The 26,948-nt window shown below is 35.7% G+C and overlaps 2 protein-coding genes across 2 annotated transcripts in view; one reads left to right on the forward strand and one right to left on the reverse strand.

Annotated features, from left to right (window-relative positions):
- The window catches only part of LOC130010471 (ATPase MORC2-like), a 40,195-nt gene extending 22,281 nt beyond the window's left edge, over window positions 1-17,914 (reverse strand). Inside the window, exons 1-8 of the mRNA XM_056101533.1 lie at window positions 17,517-17,914; window positions 13,512-13,565; window positions 12,658-12,692; window positions 9,983-10,051; window positions 9,612-9,702; window positions 8,199-8,307; window positions 7,276-7,350; window positions 5,202-5,419 (exon numbers count right to left, since the gene is read on the reverse strand). Of these exons, the coding sequence (XP_055957508.1) occupies window positions 5,202-5,419; window positions 7,276-7,350; window positions 8,199-8,307; window positions 9,612-9,702; window positions 9,983-10,051; window positions 12,658-12,692; window positions 13,512-13,565; window positions 17,517-17,575 (710 nt within the window). The 5' untranslated portion in view covers window positions 17,576-17,914. The remainder of the gene's footprint in view (window positions 1-5,201; window positions 5,420-7,275; window positions 7,351-8,198; window positions 8,308-9,611; window positions 9,703-9,982; window positions 10,052-12,657; window positions 12,693-13,511; window positions 13,566-17,516) is intronic.
- Window positions 17,915-18,343: 429 nt separating this feature from the next.
- LOC126825749 (protein CUSTOS-like) lies at window positions 18,344-25,246 on the forward strand. Its single transcript, XM_056101534.1, has 6 exons — window positions 18,344-18,487; window positions 20,628-20,709; window positions 22,808-22,903; window positions 23,768-23,835; window positions 24,343-24,451; window positions 24,589-25,246. The coding sequence occupies exons 1-6, from the start codon at window positions 18,412-18,414 to the stop codon at window positions 24,812-24,814; spliced, it is 657 nt and encodes a 218-aa protein (XP_055957509.1). The 5' UTR covers window positions 18,344-18,411; the 3' UTR covers window positions 24,815-25,246.
- Window positions 25,247-26,948: the final 1,702 nt, after the last annotated feature.

Here is a 26,948-nt window from a genome sequence, read left to right on the forward strand (position 1 = left end):
AGATAACTTCCCAAAATAGATAGAGCTCTGTCAGGCTCCCTAATATGCCAACCAGCAGCAAAATCGTTTGTTCTAGCTCTAGAACGTATATCAGCAAATCCAGTTGAGCAAAATCTATACAGATCTCAAAAACTTGGAAATTAGGGTTTGATTTACAATTAAAATGTTTTCTTTTTAAAATAGGGTTAAACCTTAATTCCAAATGAACAATCCCACAAAATCTGATAGAAAACGTTTGTCATTTAAAGGGCAAGACCAACAATTTTCAACAAGGTTTCCATAAATATTCAGAAATAATCCCCTCTGTAACACAACCAAGTATTTGTAAGCGAGAAATTAGTCTTTATTAAAACCCGAAGTGATGTAAGTGGTAAACGTATGCCAAATCTGTATGATTAGCATTGAGATCAGCGAGCATGTTGAATCAATTAAATCAGTTCTGGTTTTAATCAAAATTAATTTCTAGCTCGCAAAAAACCTTTCTGCATGTAATGCAGAGGGGATTATTTCTCATATATATTTAAGATTAATGAAACTTTGTTTAAAATTATTGGTTTTCCCCTTTACCAACACTCAATAATCACACCAACGTTTTAAAAATATTACCACAAAGTTTATACTGTATTGAGTTAAAGGCTTTAATAGTCAAACTATGTCTAGAAATATAATGCTACAAAACACTTCCAAAATTGAATATCTGAAAAAATCTGGAATTTGATAGAGGATTCTTCTATATATGTGTAGGCCTACCCTAGTCAACAATCCCACCAAGGTTTAAAAAGATTATTCGATTTATTGCTGGGTATTGCCACTGTATTCATAATGCGATACATATTGCGATTCAGGTGCTACGATACAATTTGTGTCACGATTTATACCCAAGTCAATATTTACCAAGAAAACAACAGGATAAATGAATAAGTGATATTTTTAGTCCTGCCGATGTCGAAGAAATGAAATTGTTTTATATCATGATATTGATGATATTATCTTTAGCCTCTAGAGCATCCATAAGATGTTTTGAAGTGATCAAGGACCATAACTCTGGTAGTAATTATCGGAAATTGCTGAAAATTAATAGGCTTCTTTGTCTCATGACCTTAAACACTGTGTATAAATTTAAAGTCAATCGGATATTAACTTTGGCCTCTAGAGCATCCACAAGATTTTTTGAAGTGATCAAGGGCCATAACTCTGGCAGTAATTATTGGAAATCACTGAAATTCAATAGGCTTCTTTGTCTCATGGCCTTAAAAACTGCGTATAAATTTAAAGTCAATCGGATATTAACTTTAGCCTCTAGAGCGTCTACAAGATTTTTCAAAGTGATCAAGGGCCATAACTCTGGCAGTAATTATCGGAAATCGCTGAAAATCAATAGGCTTCTTCGTCTCATGACCTTAAACATTGTGTATAAATTAATAGTCAATCAGATATTAACTTTAGCCTCTAGAGCGTCCACAAGACGGACGGAGAGAGAGAGAAAGAAATGGGGTTTAACGTCCACTCGACACAAACTAGGTCATTTCGGGACTGACATATGGTTTAATTTTATTTCAATAATTCGCTTGCGCGTAGGGGTCTTTAGCAGTGGGAGGAAACCGGAGGGCCCGGAGAAAACCCACGAGGTTGGACAGGCGACCCTACTCCTTGTCACGTACAACCGGGAATTCGAAACCACGCCAGTTGACTCAATGACAGGCTTTAACTTAAGATACAGCACGCACGTGCTAACCATTCGGCCATCCAACCCCCACAAGACGGACGGACGGGGGCGACGACAATATACGACCACATTTCAACGTGGGCGTATAAAAATGAAAATCAATGGGTTACTTCTTTGTCTCATGACCTTAAACACTGTATAAATTTAAAGTCAATCGGATATTAACTTTGGTCTCTAGAGCATCCACAAGATTTTTTGAAGTGATCAAGAGCCATAACTCTGGCAGTAATTATCGGAAATCACTGAAATTCAATAGGCTTCTTTGTCTCATGGCCTTAAACACTGTGTATAAATCTAAAGTCAATCGGATATTAACTTTAGCCTCTAGAGCGTCCACAAGATTTTTCAAAGTGATCAAGGGCCATAACTCTGGCAGTAATTATCGGAAATCACTGAAAATCAATAGGCTTCTTCGTCTCATGACCTTAAACATTGTGTATAAATTAATAGTCAATCAGATATTAACTTTAGCCTCTAGAGCGTCCACAAGATGGACGGAGAGAGAGAGAGAAATGGGGTTTAACGTCCACTCGACACAAACTAGGTCATTTCGGGACTAACATATGGTTTAATTTTATTTCAATAATTCGCTTGCGCGTAGGGGTCTTTAGAAGTGGGAGGAAACCGGAGGGCCCGGAGAAAACCCACGAGGTTGGACAGGCGACCCTACTCCTTATCACGTACAACCGGGGATTCGAAACCACGCCAGTTGACTCAATGACAGGCTTTAAGATACAGCACGCACGTGCTAACCATTCGGCCATCCAACCCCCACAAGACGGACGGACGGGGGCGACGACAATATAGGACCACATTTCAACGTGGGCGTATAAAAATAAAAATCAATGGGTTACTTCATGTCATGAAGATGAGTATAAATCTTTAGTCAATCGGATGGATAATGTTAATCTAAAACTGATCAAGGGCGATAACTCCAGCAGTAATTATCAGAAATTATATATGAACATTATATATCATACACTGTGTATGAGTGGGGATAACTTTAACCTCTAGGGCAAGCAATTGTGGATGATGGACGGACAACGTATGATCACATTTCCATGTGAGTGTATAAAAATTATATCAAGATCTCTGTTCAATATCACATTTACAAGATTTTATATGTTTAAAGAATTAAATGATAGAGATCTTACACATGAAGAAACTTACAATCCCTGCCAATTCAAAAAAAAAAAATGTCAATGGTAACAAGAATATACATCCAATAAACACTATTAGAGTAGACCTGTTTAAAATAATTATCAAAATTTTATAGACAAAATCATAGGCTCCTTCAAGACATTATTTCATCTTAAATATAACAATAAATAAATCTAAAACAAAGTTAAACCAGCGGCTGCCAGGCAGGATACGCCCACAGGAAATTACAATTCGATATGCGCAAATATCCAAAGGAACCAAGATCTTTGGGTTATAAACTTACATTTCAAGTTTCAAGAAAATAGGATAAAAATTGTGACCTCTATAGGGTCCACAACCTTGATATACCATATTTTTTCGCTATTTGAGAACAAGGGGCGGCCATTTTGTCTGTCAGTTTTGGGACGATTTTCACGAAATTCGAACGCAGCTGTCCTTAGGGTGTAACGGTAATATACTAAAACGTTTTTTTAAATCGGATAAAAATTATGACCTCTATAGGGTCCACAAGCTAAAAATGCGATTTTGCCTACAATCAAGGGTCATAATTCAGGAAATTACAATTCGATATGCACAAATATCAAAAGGAACGGAGATCTTTGGGTTATAAACTTACATTTCAAGTTTCAACAAAATCAGATAAAAATTGTGACCTCTATAGGGTCCACAACCTTGATATACCATATTTTTTCGCTATTTGAGAACGAGGAGCGGCCATTTTGTCTGTCAGTTTTGGGACGATTTTGACGAAATTTGAACGCAGCTGTCCTTAGGGTGTAACGGTGATATACTAAAACATTTTTTATAAATTGGATAAAAATTATGAACTCTATAGGGTCAACAAGCTAAAAACGTGATATTTCGTACAATCAAGGGCCATAATTCAGGAAATTACGATTCGATATGCACAAATATCAAAAGGAACCGAGATCTTTGGGTTATAAACTTACATTTCAAGTTTCAACAAAATCAGATAAAAATTGTGACCTCTATAGGGTCCACAACCTTGATATACCATATTTTTTCGCTATTTGAGAACGAGGGGCGGCCATTTTGTCTGTCAGTTTTGGGACGATTTTGACGAAATTCGAACGCAGCTGTCCTTAGGGTGTAATGGTGATATACTAAAACGTTTTTTTTTTAAATCGGATAAAAATTATGACCTCTATAGGATCCACAAGCTAAAAACGTGATTTTTCGTACAATCTGGGGCCATAATTCAGGAAGTTACGGTCTGATATGCGCGATAATCGAAAGGAACCGAGATCTTTAGGTTATTTATAAACTTACATTTCAAGTTTCAACAAAATCGGATTAAAATTGTGACCTCTATAGGGTCCACAACCTTGATATACCATATTATTACGCTATTTGAGAACGAAGGGCAGCCATTTTGCCTGTCAGTTTTGGGACGATTTTCACGAAATTCAAACACAGCCGTCCTTAGGGTGTAAAGGTGATATATTAAAACGTTTTTTTAAATCGGATAAAAATTATGACCTCTATAGGGTCCACAAGCTAAAAACGCGATTTTTCGCACAATCAGGGGCCATAATTCAGGAAGTTACGGTCCGATATGCATGAATATTGAAAGGAACCGAGATCTTTGGGTTATAAACTTACATTTCAAGTTTCAACAAAATCGGATAAAAATTTTGACCTCTATAGGGTCTACAAAGTTGATATACCATATTTTTTACGCTATTTGAGAACGAAAACGGCGGCCATATCGAAAGCACGCCGAGATCTTTTGGAGATAAACCTATATTTCAAGTTTCATCAAAATCGGATAAGAATTATGTCCTGTAGAGTGTCCACAAACAAATTGTGGACGGACGAACAGGGGCGACGGCATAATACGTCCACATGAAAATGTGGGCATATAAAAATAAATAATGAATATAAAAAAGAAAAAGCAACAAATCCCGCAAAAATGTAAAAAAAACTTTGAAAGATAGAACACGAAAGAAACGATTAGATCATCTGCAAATAAACAAAACATTCTAACATGCACAACTAGACGATAGTTTTTAAATTCTCATATTTCATGAAAAGATTTACTTGATTTTATGCTTCCATCTGTAAATGTCAAAATAAACAAAAATATGAAATATATAATTTTAAAATAAAGAAAACCCTTCTTGTCAAAGAAATACAATGACATGATTGAAGTTCTATAAAAATTTGTACATGCTAGTTGCGGCCTAATGAGCGATATTAAATTCCAACAGGGTTTTCATTAAAAGGAGCAGTCATTACTTTCACAGGGTATCTGATGTTACAAAAAATTAATGAATATGAAAATATAACCTACCCTTCATCAGAGTCAAGATCAGATTCAGGATTTGTTAATATGATATCTGTTGGATCAGAGTCAACATCTAATTCAGGTTCACCCGAGTCCAACAATTTGAGATTATAAACAACTACTAATGTGCCAGAATTTCCTTCAATACGATCAAACTGAGCAAAGAAATCATCTTCTGTTTTAAAGGGTGAGTACTTGTATATCAAACTCATCTCTACTTCATGCTAAAAACAAAAACATAAGGAGGTTAAAGCTACTAGGTTATTAACTGAAACTACTCTTTAGTTTTATGACGTATAGATATTTTCTGACCTTTTCAATGAACAGGGGTAATCTGGGTGAAAACAGGAATAGTTCTTTAAATAGTTATCTCCCCTTGTTCACAACAAATTGTACACTATCTTCAATTGCCAAAATTTAATAATCTACCTTCCCAAATTGTTCCTTTACAATATCAAAGACTGTTTTATATAATTTGAGTACTTCGGAAGATGACAATTATTTTCTTCAAGATCTTTACAAGGAACTAAAATATTGCAATGTTTTCAAGGAATTATTGGAAATATGACCATAAATTTTAATTAGTCCATGCTTACTCTTTATTATATACTATTCAAAAAAAGTAGGGGATATTTGATTTTGGGGGCATAATACTAAAATATGCAAATGACTATGAAAAAAGTCACTATAGAACCTAACAAAAGAAACATTTCCAGTTACATGTGACGCCCAAACGCACCAATAGCTACCGCATGGAATGCAGGTGATGCTTGGGATCATCATGGGGGTCCAACCCAAGATTTGCACGACTCTGACTTTGAATGTTACAGTCATTGTGGCATTGAATTCCAGGGTGGAAACATCAGTTTAATTGTTTTAGTGACCAGAAAACAAATTTTGATATGCGTCGGCTTACCCAAAATGAAAGGTAACGTGCCCTTGGCATGCTACAGATCGGCACAACACAGGCGGTTGTGGCGCGGACGATGAATGTTTCTCAGTCTGTCATAAGCAGGCTATGGTCCAGATACCGTGATACACAATTTGTACAGGACAGACCACACTCAGGTCGACCAAGGGCGACAACTCAAGCCCAGGATCGATTTATCCGTACCTTGGCCTTGAGAAATCGTGTCATCACAGCAAATCAGATCAGCGCTCGTCTTCAAACAGACACTGGTGTGAGAGTGAGTGGCCAGACTGCATAGGGGTCACCTTCGCGCCCGACGTCCTCCCGTGATCCTTTGTTTGAGAGATCATCACATTCAGGCAAGACGTCGTTGGTGTAGGGATCGTCAACACTGGGATAGAACGGCTTTACATGTTGTTGCAGGGCGTGTTACAGGCCAGTACTACCGGGACAACATCTTGGCAGTCCATGTTGTGCCGTTCGCACGACGTCATGGCCGCCGTTTCATCTTCCAGGATGACAACGCAAGATGTCACAGGGCCAGGATCGTTACAGGTTACCTCCAACAACAGAACATCACCACATTACCTTGGCCAGCACCGAGTCCCGACCTCTCCCCCATCGAGCATGTCTGGGACTTGCTTGGACAGAGGTTACGTCAACGTCCTGCCAATGTCCAAGAACTTGCTGCTGCGTTGCAACAGGAATGGGACAATCTGGACCAAAATGACCTTAGACGTCTCATTAGGAGTATGCCACGAATGGGACAATCTGGACCAAAATGACCTTAGATGTCTCATTAGGAGTATGCCACGTCGGATCAATGCTTGTTTGGCAAACAGAGGAGGATTTACCCGTTACTGACTTGGTTGTGATGCTGTGGTAACTTTGTCGTTGACCCCGGGTATCATTTTACCCTTATAATGGTCAGTCTGTGCCTTACTTAGTCTAACGATCATTTGGAATAAATCGATGAATGTGAACTTCATTTCATTTTGTCATTTGTTTCTTCGTCAGTTTCATTAGGTGACTTTAATAACACTTAAAAATCAAATATCCCCTACTTTTTTTGAATAGTATATGTTCCGATAACACTTTGAATACATTTGGGAAGGACATGCAAGCTTACAATTTTTACCATTAATGTACTTTTGTTAACTAACTAATTACCTTTTCTCCAGCTCTTGGACCTTTAGATAATGGATTTCGGGTTCCGGATTCAAATGATGGCAGAGGTACAATAACCTAAAAAACAAATTATAGAAGTTGACAGTGGTTTTAAATGAAATCAGTCAGTTCTGTACGCCGGGGAACACTTCAGGTGATTTGAGTACCAATACATGTGCAAGGATTAAAGAGATTTTTTTAAAGCAAAAAATACAAAAGGTGTGTGTGTGAAATAGCTTTATTTAACGTCCGCTTCCACCAAGTTGATATCACAGACAAGCTTCTTCATTCAATTATACATCTCTGCGGGAACGATAAAACTCTTCTTGACACCGTGTTCAGATAATATGACATAGCTACATTACAGTAGAATCTGTATGAGCAGCCACTCCTATTCAGCGACATCTCCTTGTAAGCGGTCACATAAATTCCCCCCGTAAAAATTCATATTCTCACAAGACCTCAATTTCATCTGAAATTTTGACTTGTATTTTAAATGGATGTTATATGAAATAATATTTTTTGTTTCACACTCTTTAGATAAGAAAAGAACATTCCTTTAACATTAGCTTAGAGCATCTCCAAGATCTTTAGAAGTGATCAGGGGCAATAACTCTGGCAGTAATTATCAAAGCTGCTTCTTTGTCAATCAACTTTATCCTCTAGAGCAATTTTTTTAATGTGATCAGTAATTATTGGAAATTGTTGAAAACATGACCTTGAGTGTATAAATTTAAAATCAGAGCCAATCCTAATTTTTTATCCAAAATTCGACCAAGAACTGAAGAAATTTGTAGAGGTCATCAAGCTCAGATCTTATTAACTAGGATAAACATCCAAATAAATTTGTATTCAAACAAATCTTGAAATTCTAAATTTATGAAATGATATGGGGTTTAACATCCTTATACAATAGCTACAGTTACCTCATCAATATGCTCTTCTTCATGAAATGTTCTAGACAAGAAGAGACAGGACATAGTTAAACCTTTCTTGGTAAAAACCATGAGATCATTGCCAATTCTCATTGAGCCTCTGAAAAAGATGTGAATTTTTTAAAACGTTTTGAGTTCAAGTATTTAATGCTAGATCCAAACTAAAGTTGGATTGTTAAAAGCACATTAGTACTTCGGCTAATGATTGAGTTTCATAAAGTCAATTCCATTTTTTGAATCTGACAGATTCAATGATTTTCTCCATTTCTTATGAAAATAAATGGTTTTAAGTAAGATTAAATCCAATCTAAATTTCAATGTTAGATTGTTAAAAAATATTAGTCATCAAGTAATGATTTTCGGTTTCATAAATCAAATAATTTCCATTTTTTTAATTTTACAGATTCCATGTTTTTCTCCATTTTCATGAAAATAAATGGTCTCAATTTGTGTTTAAAATAATTCACCTAATCATAAAAAATCCAAAGACTAGCTTACTTAGGGCAACTCAATTTGCATGGGCATCAGCTGAGCTGCATCAAGATCACTCTAAGCTATTTATTATGTGTACTAAATGATTCTGTAACCAATGTTGGCATGCAATATGATGCAATTTGGTTGATTTTACACCACTTAATGGGCATGACCAATATAAGGGCACCTTTGCATTTCAATCAGAACCTATATCAGGTAAATATTTTTTAGATGTAAAAGTGTGAAAATGTTTGAAAACTCAATTTGGTGCAGTCGTGGAAAATGAATCAATCTAACTGTCAACGATCCCTTTAGGCTTATCTAGCTCTTTTCTAATGTAGCTATACGGGTACATGTATATTAACACATCGTGGGCTGTTGTTAAAAATGTTGTGTAAAATGCAATCTCCGGTCGTCTAGAAAGATACTTTCGCGTCAGCTAACTACATTATTTTCGCTGACAAATAATACACAAAAATTGGATTATTCAAATCAGACGATAATCAATTGACTGTGATAAGATAGGTGTAGGGAGGGCTAGTTGCTATGTATTTTATTTCATGTCAGTTTACCAATATATAATGCGTGAAAACTAGCTGGTGTAATGACAGGTTTTTTTTATTGATGGTTAAGATTTCGAGTAGAGTGGGTGAAAAAAGGGAAGGCACAATATTAAACTACACCAATAACTCTGAAAGGAGATACAGAATAGCGCCTGTTTTTTGATTATCACACATTTTAACTTGACTACAGTACTGGATAACCGTGATGTTACTGTGTTTATTGTTGGGCCTGCAGTTTGTAAACTTGCTGGCTACGGGTTCTATATTACGTATCAAAATGCTGTACTACCGGTACATTTATATTTAACAAATAATCAGATAGATATAAAATGAAACCCCTGGTTCATGTGTACACAATATCACTTACGATTTCAGGCCATTGCCATACATTCCAATTTGTTGTGTTTCTGCAGATTTTTTCACTGATTTACCAAAGGTAACAATGTCGGCAGTTTCACCTGAAGTGATTCAAAATTATGAATTAAGGGATATAACTCCATTTAATTATTATTTTTTTAACAATTATATGGTCTTCCTCAAAATTCAACATATTTATCTATTTATAACCGCTGTCGACCAGTTTTTAAATATAAAATCATAAAGTGCATCGTTTAAATGACTGTCCTATTTTCCATGATAACAGCAATATTTTGCAATGCAATATATAAATACTATTACTAGAACTGTTACAAGCTAACTTCATCGCCACAAACTACAGTTTTGATATATTCCACTTACTTGGATCCATGCCTTCTCCATCATCAAGAAAGCAAAGAACATAACCACCTCGTAAACTCTTCTCCGGCACTGAAATCAAAATAAACCTCAATAATAGTTTACACAGGAAGAAATTTAGAACAAACACAAAATATTACTTTTGATATTGAAGATAACCTGCTAGTTATCACTTTACAATCATGTTAATCTGGAACCAGCGGTTCAAGAGTTTCAAGAGCTAAAAAAAAAATGGTGAAATATTTGAACGTTTTTTTAAATTGGATAATAAATATAATCTCTAGAGAGACCTCAAGCTAAAAACGCGAATTTTCCCACTATCAAGGGCCATAATTAAGGAAGTTACGATCCGATATGAGAAAATATTGAAAGGAACCAAGATCTTTGGGTTATAAACATGCATTTCAAGTTTCATCAAAATCAGAAGAAAATTGTGACCTCTAGAGTGTCAACAACCTAAAAATGTGATCTTTCGTACAATTAGGAGCCATAATCCATGAAACTTTGATCCCATACATGGCAATATCGAAAGGAACCAAGATCTTTTGGAGATAAACCTACATTTCAAGTTTCGTCAAAATCAGATAGGAATTGTGACCTGTAGAGTGTCCCCAAACAAATTGTAGAAGGATATATGACCAGGTAGAATTAGAGCATAGTTAATTTGAGGTCCCAACCATTATAGATTAGCCAGAATCCTAGTAAAAATAAACTCTGTAATTATATTAGAGAGACATGGTTTCAAAATTATTATCTATTGACCAGTTATTATTGTATTGTTACAGAATATAAGATTATACCAAGAAGTGAGTTATTGAATTTTTGTATGTTCAATCTTACACCCCCAACTAGATTGAACATACCACCCATCGTCGAAGGTTGGATTATAAGCAGGTCCATAAACCCCGGATGATAGATAGACGGATGTACAGGGGCGAGGACAATATACATCCACATGAAAATGTGGGCGTATAAAAATCAAGTTTAAACGATTTTGACGTTCATCAATAAATTATCATAGAATAAGTAAAAGTGGGCGTAAAAATCAATTTTGACGTTTATTATAGAAGTATACCAATTTTAAACATCAAATAGATAGACACAGACCTCTTATAAACACTACAAATTATTGCCTTAATTATTGCCTTTTAATATACTGAGCGCCATGGAAAACACATCACTTTTTTTTGCCAAATATTTTATTACTAGGTGGTTTTGTATGTATAATATTATGCAATACTATGAACTATTGTTTCACACAATGCTCCCAAACGCAAAAAATATTGGCCCGTGTGCACAAAAAAAATTGCACAAGATGCACATGAAAAACCCAATATTCACGTGCAGCATTGTGTGTGAGCACTTTAAAGCATGTTTTCAGCTTAATGTGCAGTACATGAACTGTGAAACGTCAATCTGTCGTAATTTGTTGTTAGACGTGTGAAGGAATCGAGCTAGAGATGCCGAGACTTACTGAAAATCAACGGAATGAAGCCATGGGAATGTCCAGGGCTGGCATGTCTACACGTGCTATTGCCACACTTCAATTGTCATCAGTCCACTATTGTAAGGTTGGTGGAACGTGTTTGAGTTACTGGATCAACACGTCACCGTCAACGTCCTGGTCCACAACGCGTTACAACCCAGGCTCAAGACCGCTACATCCGGGTCACTCATCTGCGTGACAGATTTTGCCCACGACTCGAACAGGTGCAGCAGTCGTCGGAAGACAAGGTTCAGTAAGTGCCAACACCATAAGACGTCTTCTATGAGAAGTAGGACTCCGTGCACTACAACCTTATGTTGGAGCTATCCTCAGGGATCATCACCGTCAGCGGCGTTTGATATGGGCTCAAGGACACCGGACATGGAGAATAGTAGACTAGCAAAGTGTGCTCTTCAGTGATGAGAGTTGCTTTCATCTTTATCGCGCTGATGGCCGTCAACGTGTGTGGAGACGTCTTGCAGACTGCTGCGTCTTCGGAACGAATCGATGGGGTGGGGGAAATGTAATGGTGTGGGGAGGCTTCACATTTCATCACCGGACCGCCCTACACATTTGCAGGGGTCGCGTTAATGTTGTAGCCTACCGTGATGATGTCTTGCAACCAATTGTTGTTCCAATGTTTCGAGCGCACCAACAACTTCAACACTTCCAACAGGATAATGCACGTCCGCATACCACCCGTTTTAGTATGGACTACCTGGCTGCTAACAACATCAATGTCTTGGACTGGCCAGCCATGTCTCCGGACATGGCACCGATAGAACATGTCTGGGATGAGATTGGACGCCATCTGTATCGGAGACCACAGATGCACACCATTGCTGCTTTAGAAGCTGCTCTTGTCCAAGAATGGAACAATTTGCCCCAGGCCTTCTTTCAAACATTGGTAAATTCCATGCGAAGTCGCTGCACAGCGTGCGTAAGAGCCCGTGGAGGACACACGCGCTACTGACATCTGTGTCATACTTTTGGTTTTGACCCCTCTGACTTTGTACCGTTGATTACAGATTAAACATCCATAAGTGTACAAATGTGTTGTTATTGATGTGTTCCCATTTGAATATTGTTCACAATAAGAAGCAAAATAAATAAGATATGTTTACAGGATCATTTTGTTATACGAAAGACTAAGTGATGCGTTTTCTATGGCGCTCAGTATATAAAATCCTACCTGAATACACATTGATTTTTGTTGCATTGGCATCTCTGAAAAGAAATGTGAAAAGAGAGTAATGATACATACATTTATTTGTTGTGAAGTGTAAATATTACAGGGCTTCCTGCAGTACAAATAATTTTGTGCAGTTTATCGTTTGGGTAATTTAATTTGGCAAGAAATATATCTGCATACACACATAAAGTATTTTGTGTCATGTAAAATGATTTTCAAGGACTCCTGCCAAAGTGATTTGAGCTACATAATTGTCGTCTTGTTGCTATCCCCATTTTATTTTACTACATCAGCAGTGATTACTCATAATTATGGAATCCAATTTATTTTACTTTTAACAATATCCATCTGGATGGATACATTCAAAATTAAATTATTCATTTCTGTTCTAATTCTAAATGCCATCTCAATTTATTTTACTTTAACAATATCCATCTGGGTGGCTATATTCAAAATTAAATTATTCATTTCTGTTTATTGATTCTAAATGCCATCTCAACACTATTTTGTTGGTATAATATAATACTACACAAAAGTAGCTTGTCAACCATTGTACTATAATAACCAAATAATATGTATGCAATCTAAGATTACACAACTTTGACCTATCAGTCCTCAAGGTTTTGGGGTCAAGGTCAACAATCTTCAATCTAATATCCTGTTAAAACCCCCAAAATATAAGAGTTGAACCTTAAATTTTGTTCCCTTATTAATTGTTAACTGACAACACTTTATTTTTTTTCTGCAACCCTAGGTTTATTTGCTTCAGTGCACAAATAGGTCATGATACACAGTTAGAATCCTCCCATTAATGAAACTGGGTTTTTCTGTGACGATTTTATTCAAATTCTTACCTTGCATTATCAATCAATTCTGCCAAGGCCCCAAACAGGAACTCATGAGTGGTTCTGAAAGAAAGTAAACAACAAGTGTTGAAAGGGAAATTCAATATGGGTCGAAGGTCAAATTTTTGGGATTTGGGGTAGGGAATATTTCATTAGTAATATTCCTTTAATTTCATGTCATATATCAGTTGTAATTGAAAGATTTATTGTCAATGTAGCTTGTATAGACAACATGTACATGTATGTGATGGAAATGATTTTTTGTTTTGTTTGCAATCTTTGGTACACTGTAGTTTTGTAATGAATGTGTTACTTTTGGGATTTTACTAAATAAACTGTATTTAACAAGATACCTTTTGATATAACACACATTAATAACAGCATATCTTTATTTAAAAGCAAAATATACATAGATTAATAATTCTACCAGATATAAAAATAAAGTTACAATCCTGGTAGCAATAATAAAATTACTTGATATGCCTATTTGTCAATTAAAACTTCTCAATGTCACTTGCATACATCCTTCTTTTCTGCAACAACTGGGCTGATGAAGATGAGCATGTCATGCAATGAGCTATAAGGGCTGTTATGAAGAAAATTTCCCCCCAACAGCAGCATTGCCATCTAAAGGTTCAATTACATGCACACACAGGACACACATTTTTGTCCCATCCAACCGACTAGACACTGTACCTGGGAAAGTCGTCTGTACAATGTTCATTAAGGCACTGGAGGCAACTCTGCAGCAAGAATCTAATTATTCAGTAACTAAAAATGTACATTTTATAAGTTTACTTTGCTAAGTACTAGTACTATGCCTGATACTTGTTTATTGAACATATAAAACACAATACAGTATTTGTGGATAGAGCACTATTATTTTGTATCAAAATGAATCACAAATTCATAATAAATGAACAGATTTCTGGCATATATATGCCAATACACAAAGAAGTTTTTCAAACCAAATAACTGTTATCTCCATCATAAATACAGTGTATTACATTGTTCTTAACAATTCATATAAGCTTGTACAAGAAATATTCAAATATTCTTTATAACCTAGAATCTGATACTCAATTCAGGCACTCTGGTCAACAAAGATTTTTTAACCTTATTTAGTCATCACGTAATACAAAGATTAAAAAAACATTTAACATAAAAATTAAAACACAATACAGATAATCATTGATAGTGCACTACTATTTTTAATTGAAATGAATAGGAATTTCTTGATAAATGAAAGCAGTCCTTCACGTTTAAGGGGAGCTTTTGCTCCTGCTCATCTCGATGCACTTCGGCTTTCCTTCGAAGGAGTCATTAAAGACTCCTGCAAATTAGCTAAATCGCTCTCCTAAATATTGAGATTAATAAACTACTTTCAGTTTTTGTTTACTTTTAAACTGCATATATTCAAGGTATCAGGAGCTTTTTATGGCTCCCGCACAATTGTATAAAAATGAAGGACTGTGAAAGTGCATATTAATTAAATTAAGTGTTTTTTTTTAACCAAATAACTGATGTCATGTATCACATAGTTCTAACCAATTAATATACAAGAAATATTCAAATATTCTTTAATATCTAAAGCTAAATTTAGATACTGGTCAATGAAGATTTTCAACGGATGTACAGTCATCTCAAACAATTTAAGCAAGCCAACAGTGACACTGATCCCAAAATAAATAGATTACATTCAGTATTAATTGCACATTTATCTACTTGTAAATTACTTATCATTCAAATTCCTTACCACTGTGCATAATCTGAACAGAAAATGCTCATTTAATCGCACTTATTTCATCAATCACTCAATTCCAATCACAGCTTTCATGTTCCAAAGTCTCAACCAACCAAATTGCTTATTTCTACTTAGCCTAAGCAGAAAATGCTTATCATCTAACTTAGTCAAGGTACTGATGTAATGAAACTATTCTCCCACATTTCACCACTTTTATCCAGTCTCAACAAATTTAATTGCTTACGTAACCTGAACAGAAAATTTTCATTATAGAACTTAATCAAAGGTATTGATGCAATGAAACTATACACCAAGTTTAATAAACTTTCCTTCAATTATCATCCATGTTATCAAGTACCAAGGCATCAACAAATTAAATTGCTCATCGCTGCTTAGCCCAAGTAGAAAATGCTCATCAAACTAAGTCAGGACATTCACTTAATGAACACCTACACCAAGTTGGAACAGTCTACCTCAGTTAGAAGCAGTTATTGTGTTCCAACATGTGTGACAGTGTGTGAGTTAGTTATATTTTACGTCCGCTTCCACCGAGGTGATATCGCAGAGAGTGTGTGACAGAGGGACACACCCATTTAAATAGTACCCTGCTTTTTCCTGAAGGCAGTGGGCAATTAAAATTAAATAAGTAATAGAAAACAAAAAGAAAAGAAATTATAGTTTATTAAAGATATTATCATAAATTGTATGTAGACTGTAGGTGAAAGATATTCTCTATTATCGTTTCTTTTTGCTAATGCATCTTGAGTTAGATCCATATAGACAATAAACAATTTTGCAAATCCGAACAAGCTACAATAGAAGGCTTGATCACGCTTTAACTACGTACATCTTATCAAGGCCTTCACGCAATACTCTGCATATTGCGGCACTAATTTCGATTGGGTACCAGCCCAACTTGTGAGCCTATCAGATTCCTCGACTGTCGCGAATACCAAGTCTCGGGCTTTCAAGCTAAAATGTCTACCTGTGATAATCAAGTTGCAAAGTTCAAGGTTCATTCAATGTCAAGATTTCTGTGGAGGTCGCGATGTCACAACCTCTGATTGGACGCTAATGCTCATGTGTTTGTAGATAACATAGCTATAAGTTTGGGAATTGTGAAGTAAACAAGCAACGGCCAGATGTTTTGAAACTCGCAGTCGTTGCTTCGGGAACATGCAAAAATAGATGATGTAAGTTTTACCAGCGTCACAAGCTCAGTAAAATGTCTGGCATAGTGATAGCCAACAACAGTAGATTTAGAGTTTAAATTGGAATATTTATGGAGCTGTTAAGGTTAACATTGTTCACAAATTTCAACTGATAAGAATGGCATATGCAAAGTAATCAAAAGAGTTAATTACTTATATAATTATAAAAGTCATCTTGACCTCCATGTTTTGCCTTGATAAATATCTTGGCCTTAAATTTATATTTTACAAATCTGCATTATTGGCATTAAAACACCGAAAACACTCCTCCAAAATCCATGCCCAGTCCTGATTGTGTAAAATTGGCTTACAATCTTCATCAATAATCCATTTTGAAATCAATGTATACATGTATTAAGTGTTGAATATGTGGGTCTACTGATGCATTGATTTTTCTCTGTGTGGTGTACATTGACAATAATCAATCAATTACAGCTCGAACAGGCCTATCAGATATTTTTCACTATTTGTAAAATGGGCAATCATCAAGATCCATTCACTGGCAGACCTTGTCACTAAAGAACTATCAATTGACAAGGATAAACAGAACCAGAACTTGTCACTACTATGAACATTTGAACCAATAAAGATGGAACTTATACAGGCCTAGCATTAGATAATCTTAATAATAGGCTACATTTACATCATGTATAATAGTCACAACAAGCAACTTTGATTAACAGTACAGCCATAAAGATGTAGCCTAGGCCTATTTAAATATTTGCATTCATAATTTTGGCCTTATTTTATATTAACAAAATATAAATAGTGATACACCATACATTTCTGATCAGATGACCTTATTTTAAAATAAAAAAAAAACCGTTTTAATCAATAAAATGATGTAACGAAAACTGCCAGAAAAAACATTTTAATAGTACGAAATTTTGATAAATACAATCAGATATGAATAAAACAAAATGGCGACTTCGCCATTGCTTCCATTTTCGCGTGGAAGTACATCTAGAGTTGGTGTCTTTTAAGTCCATGGCTAGAAGTAGAGAAAAGAAAAATATATTTTGCAGATTTTTGGTGTCACAATGACATCACCATACGTACGAGTTTGTATGAAGATAATCAAAGCTGAGCTGTGCTCGACTTAGTGTTGAGTAGGCCATGTCATCCAGTATATTTTTTAATAAATTTCTTGAAGAACGGCTAAAGGGTATTTCCCATTCGAGCTTCTCGATTTTTCAGCGAGACAACCTCCTTTCTGCAGCCACTCTGAGCTGGATGAATCACAAGACTGTCTACTTTTTCTGAAATTAAAAGTAGTCGCCCTCCTTAATCATTGATCGAGACACGGTATAACAATTTGCCATATATCTATCTCCTTTTTTTACAACTATATATCATTTGTCTGCTTTCAATAGCTACGAATTAGATCATTTTTCGATCAACATTGTCATAATAATTTAACCATGTGCAGCTTTCCCTCTAAATTTCTCGGACGAGGTACTTCTTTTCTATTGACGAGAATATATTCGTGCGCCCATATATTTTTTTTAATAACAAATGATTTTCAAGAAGCAAAATGTATCAAAACATTAAACAAAGTTGTATTCTAAATACCTTTAATTTCAAAGTTGGTATATCAAACTAAATAAATAGTCAAATAACATATGTATTTACTTAGCATAAAGTAGTGCGGACACATAACATAGCAGCAGTTCGCGTGGGTGATTGTTGTAACATAACTACTGGTATGTGTGGGTGAAACGAAATTATTATTAAATAGCAATATTATATGAACGATATGCTTATATGGTAGTAAAACCTTTTCTATTATCATACTGTATTATCAAATATGAAATACAAATGCAAACTTAACCATGTTACAGAATGTACTCTTTTATCAATATTATGTAGATATTTGCTGTCACAAATAATGCACAATCCACAATTTTATTAGACCATTACCATCGTGATTCATGGACATGGAAGTGGTTAGAGGATGTCGTCGAGCGAGAGTGACAACGAAGAAACTAGAAGACTGAAAGAAGCAGCTATTTCGATCTCAACGACTTCTCGTACGCCAATTAGCCTTCTTTTACGCCGTTTTTACTCAACCCCAAACACCGCATAAAGATACTGCGCTTTGATGACTGTACCGGTGTTTGTTTTGTTGTTTTATTTGTGGCAAACCGTTTCACCATTTTCGTTCGTTACTTCAGGGCTTGACGCCCAGGAACACCAGTTTTGTTGTATAACTTGCCACTGACTTAATTATGATGTGTATTGTACTGGCATTAAATGGTTGGGTCTAATGTGTACAATAGTCATTGGGCATAATCAAAACAATTTGAATTTATATGGAAAATGGCAGCCATATAACTGGATATTTGATAGCGACAAGAGAACGTCGTGCTATGTATAAAACCAAGCCAGTGAATTCTAACTATATAAAATGTGTTGTGGTTTTTATTTTGCCCTGTCGCTAAATGCCACTCAAGGTTCATAATAGGGCTTCTCTGCGATATCACTTCGGTGGAAGCGTACGTTAAATAAGGCTATCTCACCAGTATAATTATAATATAGGGAATGATTTGCAACTAGCGATGTAACACTAGCAACCAGTTACTAGTACTACTTAAATCAAATTATATGGTATTCTCTGAAACACAGGGCCCTTATTCACGAAATCTTAAACTAAGATACAATCGAAATTTTAAGAAATACTGCAATTCGATTGGCTGACCAGTAAAATCAATTTGCATATATCCAATGAAGTTGCAGTATTTCTTAAAATTTCGGTTGTAACTTAGTTTAAGTTTTCGTGAATAAGGGCCCTGCTCTTGTTTTGTTAACACCCCTATGTCTGTAAACAAAATTATTACAGGGACTAAATACCGTGCTCGTCCTTATATTGCTTCAGCACAAATCAGATTGGTACCAGATTCTTGAGTATACTTCATTACTTGACTTTACCACGGCAAAGGCTGATTTTGCAGATTATGTGTGTTATTTAATCTATTTTCAAGTGTTAGATATGCATGAGCCTGATCACAGACCCTATTGTACATTGTAAGGTCAATAGTCTTATTTACAATGTGTCAAATCGGATAACGGACATTTAAAAAAAACGTTTTACCTATTACTACACGTTGTACTATTATATCAGTATTGTATTGTGTTATACCACGTTTTATCTATCACACGTGGTACTGTTTTATCGTCGGTGTAGTATTGTAACATACCAGGTAGCCTATAATAACATCAACGACGTAAAACAAGTACTGGTTTAATATCACGCACCGTTTTGCGTTGGTATTTCCCGTCTTTATCAAACGAATGATATCCGAAGTATGTATACAGTAAAAAAAGAAGCCATAAATGTAACATACCGGTACACTATATTATAACAAGCTTGATAAAGACTGAGAGTGCAGTCGCAGTGCTGTATGTCAATAAACCAGTAATTGTTGTAATATTATCAACTCCTACGCCGAATCTATATACGCAGCCACCCTTCTCAACCGGTTGCGGATCCAGAGACCATGAAAAAGTGTGTGTGTGGGAGGGGTGTCAGGGGCGTCAACGCCGTACCCGGCGAGCAACAAAGGTGCAAATCGCACAGCGGCTTTTCCGAGTGACCTCCCCCGGAAAATTACGAAAACGTGAAGCAGATGGTGGGGGGGGGGGGGGGCATGCACCGAGCGAGCCCCCACTAGGTCAACGACATGCATTCCGCTGAATCTATACGAGCAGCCACCCCTGTAGAATTTTTTTTTATTTATCCGTCATAAACGACCACTCATCTATCGTGGCAGGGATTATCAGTTATAAATTAATCTTTTTATTTTATTAAATGTATATTGTATTGAACCACGTTTCAACTACCACACATGGTAGGCTATGACCATATTGTATTAAACCAGGTTTTACCTGCCACACGTTGTATTGTTATATCACCAGCATCATATACCATAAGACATATATATACTTATTTGATCACATTGATTGTAGACATTGCACAAATGACCACTTAGCAATATTACATAAGTAGGCCTACTTCTCTCCATCATTTTTACACTTTCTAATAAAAAAAAAATCTTAGTCACAAATATTAAACCACCATTATTAATCAGGTGTGCCATTAACATGCATGTATATAATGAATATAATACAAGTGAAATTGATTTAAAACTTTACAGTTAAACTATCTTGTAGTTACAAGTAATGGTCATGATGAAAATGGACACGCTTTATTAAATGGATTTAACAGAACTGCCTGTAGAAAGATTTCAAAAAGGTGAATTGAACAATAATGGTATTAACAATTTGTAAGTAAATATGCATCACATATCATTGGGCCCATTATGTTATTTTAAGTTTACTGTAGACTTACTATGTCGATGTATAATTTGTATCTCCAGGATAAGCACATACACACCCGTCTTTTTAATTTTGGAATTTGAACTTGACTGCCTTTTATATGATCAATGTATTTTATTTCATTGTCCCCCGCCTTTCGAAAAAAGCAGGGGACTATTAAAATCTCCGTCACACCTTTTGGGACCCAATAACTCTCTTCCCAATTGAGCTATAATGACATGTTCAAACTTGGTGTAGGTGTTATTAGGTCAATGCCTTGATGGAGTTGGAAGATGAGCATTTTCTCCTTAGGGTAAGCATAGATAAGCAATTTGATTGGTTGATGCTCTGGGACACGATAACTTTAGTTCCAATTAAGTGAGAGTGATGAAACTTGGTGAATAGTTTCATTACATCATTTACCTTGACTAAGTTCGATAATGAGCATTTTCTGCTCAGGGTAAGCAGAGCGATACACAATTTGATTGGCCGAGACTTTGGAACACAATAACTCTCCTAATTGAGCTAGAATGTTCAAACTTGGTGTAGGTGTTTATTAGGCGAATGCCTTGATGGAGTTCGAAGATGAGCATTTTCTGCTTAGGGTAAGCAGAGATAAGCAATTTGATTGGTTGATGCCTTGTGACACGATAACTTTAGTTCTAATTAAGTGAGAGTGAGGTCGGGAGATGTATACCTTTATCACATCAATACCTTGACTAAGTTCGATAATAAGCATTTTCTGCTTAGGGTAAGCAGAGCGATAAGCAATTTGATTGGTCGAGACTTTGGAGCACAATAACTCTCATTCTAGTTGAGGTAGAATGTTCAAACTTGGTGTAGGCGTTCATTAGCTTAGGTGATTGCCTTGATTGAGTTCGATGATAAACATTGCCTGCTTACGGTAAGCAGAGATAAGCAATCTGATTGATGCTTTAGGGCCAATAACTTTGGTTTTAATTAAGTGAGAGTGATGAAACTCCGAGTATAGATTCATTATATCATTACCTTGACTAAGTTTGATGATGAGAATTTTCTGCTTAGGCTAAGGATCGATAAGCAATTTGATTGATAAAGACTTTGGAACATAACAACTCTGCTTTTAATTGAGGTTGAATGTTTAAACTTGATGTTGATGTTCATTTGGTGAATGTCTTGACCGAGTTCAATGATTAACATTTCGAGCTAAAGCTAAACAGAGCTAAGCAATTTTATTGGTCGATGCTTTGGGAACAGATACCTTTGATTCTATCTGATAGAGAGTGATGAAACTTGGTGTATAGTTGATAATCGGTTTGATTGCTTGATACTTTTGAAAAAAAAAATGTACGATTAATTAATATGTGTCATCTATTTATTTTGGGATTTCGGCGGGGGACATCAGCCTCACTGTTGGCTTGTTTTGATAGAAAGAGCTTGTGGCAACACTATATTATTTAAGGTGTGCTTTTCTACTTTTTTATGTAACTAGGCTCGTGCTGGGACATGCTGGACATTTTTTTCTCTCCTGTATTCACTGAACTAATGTATTCACCAAAATGAACCGCTATATTGTCTGATTTTATCAAATTCTCGTGTAAAATCTAAAACCTAACCTTTGGCCCCTCCCACCCCCCGCTGCTCAAATCGCCGAACACGCCCATGGTAATGCCACTTACTGACATTCCCCGAAAATGGCCTAAATGTTTTATTCGATTCTATTTAGTGTATTTACTTTTTGTGTGGGCTGATAATGTGTTCTTTCAAGATTATTAGGACGCTAAACCTCATTTCATCACATTACTTTCACAATTTTAAGTTCGTAGATAACCATGTTATGATATAAACTAGAATTAGTGTTTGACCAAACATTAAACTAAAATTAGTATTCCAATAGGCCAAACAATAATCTAAAATTAGTGTTTAGGCCAAACATTAAAATAAAATTAGTAAATAAACGAACAATGAAAAAAAAACCAAAAAACAAAAAAAACCCATCCTATCTGCCCAATTCAGCACAATATTTATAAATTAGTTTCCCTTTGGGAATTTTGCAGAATTTCGAATACATCAAAAGAAGAAGACAATGAATTGAAAACAACACCAGAATTCAGATCATTTGTTGCCAAAAAGCTAGGAGCTTTTCTAGACAGGTAAAGTGACATGGTTAAAAACATTTCTAGACCACAACATTGTATCAACTGTTCGCCTGTCCAACCTCGTGGTTTTTCTCTGGGTCCTCCGGTTTCCCCCCACTGCTAAAGACCCCTACTCGTAAGCGAATTATTGAAATAAAATTTTAAAAAACACATGTTAGTCCCGAAATGACCTAGTTTGTGTCGAGTGGACATTAAACCTCCCTCTCTCTCTCTCTCAACTGTTACTCCTAAAACAATGAATAATGAAATGAATAGTCCCAATTTTATTATAGCTTTAAAGTAGCTAAGTCCGTAACTCAATATCATCCAAAATCTTCAACATTGAAAACACGAATTTTTTTGCAATTTAAATCAGCATTGGTGTTGTGGTCTTACCTGGAAAAGATGGGCTTCTGATATCCAATATTTAAGACAAAATAAACATTTTACCATTGGTACACGAATCGTGTACCATAATGCGTTTCAGCGCCATTTGTAACAAGGTGCTCAAAGAATGAGGCTAGACATATTCCACAAGTCATGTCAAACGGCGATACCATATTCTTATTTGGAGAGCATGCGCAATATATACTATCGGTGTTGACTGGAATAACCAGACGCTAGAAACTGTCTTTCGGTTGAGACTTCTGGCATATTTCGCCGAACATAACTGATGACAATTCACAGTAGAACGGAAACGATTGAATGTAAAACAGTTTATATAAATTTATATTACATTATTATATGTGTTGCGACCCATATGTGTCAATTTCTAGGCCCAAAATATTAGCGATTTAGCTCCTTTAAAATGAACATTTTATAAATCAAGGACTTGTAGTCGGATATTTAATATATAATGTAATATTATGGATGTTTCAGCAACACAAAATGCTGGACAAGGGAAGGTACTGATAATGATCTGAACAGTTCATCAGTTGACGATAGTGGTAAATACAAACTTTCCTGTACTTTAGGGCAATTACTGAAGCTATTATAGACTCGATTAGATTCATTACATAAATGTACATCCAGGGGCGCACAAACATATTTTCCTAGTGGGGCTGGCCATCAAAAAATCGACTCACTCGGCATTAGAAAATCAAATCGACCCTCCATATCAATAAAACGCCGCCCCTCTTGAAGCGAAATTCGACACAACAACAAAGGACAATTGGCCCGCATATTCTCAAAATTCGTATTCCCAAAACATTCACATACAATGTAAGATGTTCACTTTTTACTTACATTTACTGGGCATTGTAGCTAGGGTGTGCAGGAGTTTCTTCTTGAGTACGGAGTAATTTCATCCAATACTTGACAATACTAACTTTTGGTTTGAGAGACGCCGGCAAACCGAACTATTTTCCCGAATAAAACGGTCCACTCGACAAAAAAAATCGGCCCATAGATAAGTTTTATAGGTTGTGATTTATGGAAACGCCTATGCTTGATAGGTTTCAGATTGTTTTCAAGTTCCTGTGGAGACTGGATTTCCGAAGAAGAGGCAAATAAAAAATTCTGCCAGCGGCGACGGAAACGTCAGAAGTCCAGCTCAAGTGATAGGTGATTTTTGTTCTTAAAAGTACAATATTTACGAATAACCATATTGCTTCACTATAAATCTAAATATCATTTTAAAAATCAACATTTTTTTTAATTATGTGTATTTTCATATATGTATGGTATATTTTCAACTGCAGCACAGAAGATGATCGACTTGCTGAAGCAGTCGTCCCTGAAGATTTTATGTCGGCTACATCAAATAACAAACACGAAAAAAATTACAACAGTTTAGAAGAGAATAGTCCAAGTAAAAAACAAAAGAAATGCAAACATAAAACGAAGGAGAAAGATGCCGATGAACAGAGTGGTATTTTTAGTTTAAAAAAACACAAGAAGAAAAAGAGGGCAATGTCTGGAGATTGAATCCAGATCCTCTATTTTAAGCAAATGGTTTCTACAATTAATGGTTATTTTTCGGTTTTGGAAACAGCTTTACTATATCATAAACACGAGTGCATAAAATGTCAAAACGTTTTTAATTGCATCGAAACTGAATGTAGGCTTCCCAAAATTGAGGATACTAAATAGTGTAATGAAGAACTTTAGAGACTAGGACCCTTAAATCCAAACGATGGACTGATGTTTCTCAGTTATAGTTTGAATGTTGATTTGATATAGTTTGTTTGCAACAGCTTTCCTTTGGTCGACTCCTTCCACGCGCAGCTTTATGTCAGTTGATAATATAATCTATGCCACGAAGTTTTTTTTATAGCAAGTATTACTATTTCATGTGCATTCCTTGTTTTTATTTCTTTGTATACCGCTTTATATTTAATATCATACATTTCTGTTCTACTTTTTAATTTATTAATTACCTTTTCAAAAGTTGTAAATCTCACATTTTTAACCATCGTTAGTTTTGCATCTATAACTGACAGACAACATAAACTGAAAGTCTAGATGGCGCCACCAAGTCTTAAAATCAGACTGATCGACCAAGTAAATGCATTTTTTTCCTGGAAAATCGATATTAGCTCAGTGGTCAACTCAGATGAGAAATTTGTATTGTTGGATAATATACCTAATAGGTAAAAGTCGGCAATGGCTTCCAGGAACATGCTACAGCCTTATACATAGCAGAATTGGATTCAGAAACCGTTTCAAAATCAGCACATCGTCCCATTTTCCCGCCACAAATGGCAGCCATATTAAAAATATGCTAAATATATGAACATGTTATCATATTATTCAGTTGTAAACGGCAGAAATGGAATCTGCGATCCGAAAGCAGATATATTTACACCAAAGACGACTACTAAATCAATATCAGAACACCATCCCATTTTTCTGCCAATAATGGCCACCATCTTGGAAATATGCAAAATAGATGTACATGTGATCATTTTACACAGTTGTAACTGGGAGAAATGGAATCTGTGCCCCTGAAAAGATATATATTGACACCCAAGACGACCACTTAATCAATATCAGCACATCGCCCCATTTTTCCGCCAAAAAATGACTGCCATCTTAGAAATATGCAAAATAGGTCTACATGTGATCATTTTACACAGTTGTAACTGGCAGAAATTGAATCTTTGCCTATGAAAAAATATTTATTGACACCAAACACTACTACTTAATCGAAATAAGCACATCGTCAGATTTTCCCGCCAAAAATGGCCGCCATCTTGGAAATATCTTCATGAAATGATCGAAAAAAATCTGAAATATTGTCACGACCCTTGCCAATATTAATACATTGCCAAATCACAGTTGATATGTCGATAACATCATAAATAAGGTAATAATAAAAAAAATAAGTTGGAATATTATCGCAAAATGGCTACCCTCAAATAATGGCCTCCCATACTATGAAGACCTACTCAGAAAAAATGTCAACATTGGTTTTTTATCATTAAACATCAAAAACTTCAAAATAAAGCTTATTCCACGATTTCTACCCGAAAAGCCGACAGATGGGAATTATGTAACAAACCCAATTAGACTACTTTACATAATTTTCCGGTAAACGTGTCAGTTTAACGAGTCTTCACATCGATCGTATACAGATATGAAGGGTCATTTGCAAGATTGAAAACAAAATGCGGGACTCTAACTGTGTAGTAGGTAGTAGCAAGGACGGGGAAATCTTACACTACATGGAAACAGGAAAGCAACTCGAAAATCTAAGACTCGACTACTTTACTACATAGATCACGTATCAATAGAGTGATACTTACTGTCCCCAACGTTTATCGTTTTGTCTGTGGGTGCAACCGCGATTGGGCAAAAAAGTGATGAAATTGAAATTTTCGTTTACATGATAACACGCGGGGTATTGACAATGAAATAGTGTATTGCTAGTAATATAATTTATTTTGGTCTTGTCTCCAAGGGCCACTATTCTGTGTTGGAAAATAACATGTTCAGTCTTGTTGGTGTAGAGACTAGTTTAAAACAAGATGGTGTCACTTTACCTTGCCCTTACAAGGTTCGCACACTCCTTGAAAAATGAAAATGTGATTTCCAGTACTACTGGAAGATCCTGGAAAAA

Source organism: Patella vulgata, chromosome 6 (assembly GCF_932274485.2).
Source record: "Patella vulgata chromosome 6, xgPatVulg1.2, whole genome shotgun sequence".
Lineage (NCBI taxonomy): Eukaryota > Metazoa > Mollusca > Gastropoda > Patellidae > Patella > Patella vulgata.

Excerpts from the sequence above, each read along its gene's own strand:
- LOC126825749 (XM_056101534.1), top strand. The coding sequence starts at position 18,412 with ATGTCGTCGAGCGAGAGTGACAACGAAGAAACTAGAAGACTGAAAGAA. Across the intron at positions 23,836-24,342 it reads TTCATCAGTTGACGATAGTG|GTTTCAGATTGTTTTCAAGT; the intron begins GTAAATACAAAC and ends TATGCTTGATAG. Across the intron at positions 24,452-24,588 it reads AAGTCCAGCTCAAGTGATAG|CACAGAAGATGATCGACTTG; the intron begins GTGATTTTTGTT and ends TTTCAACTGCAG.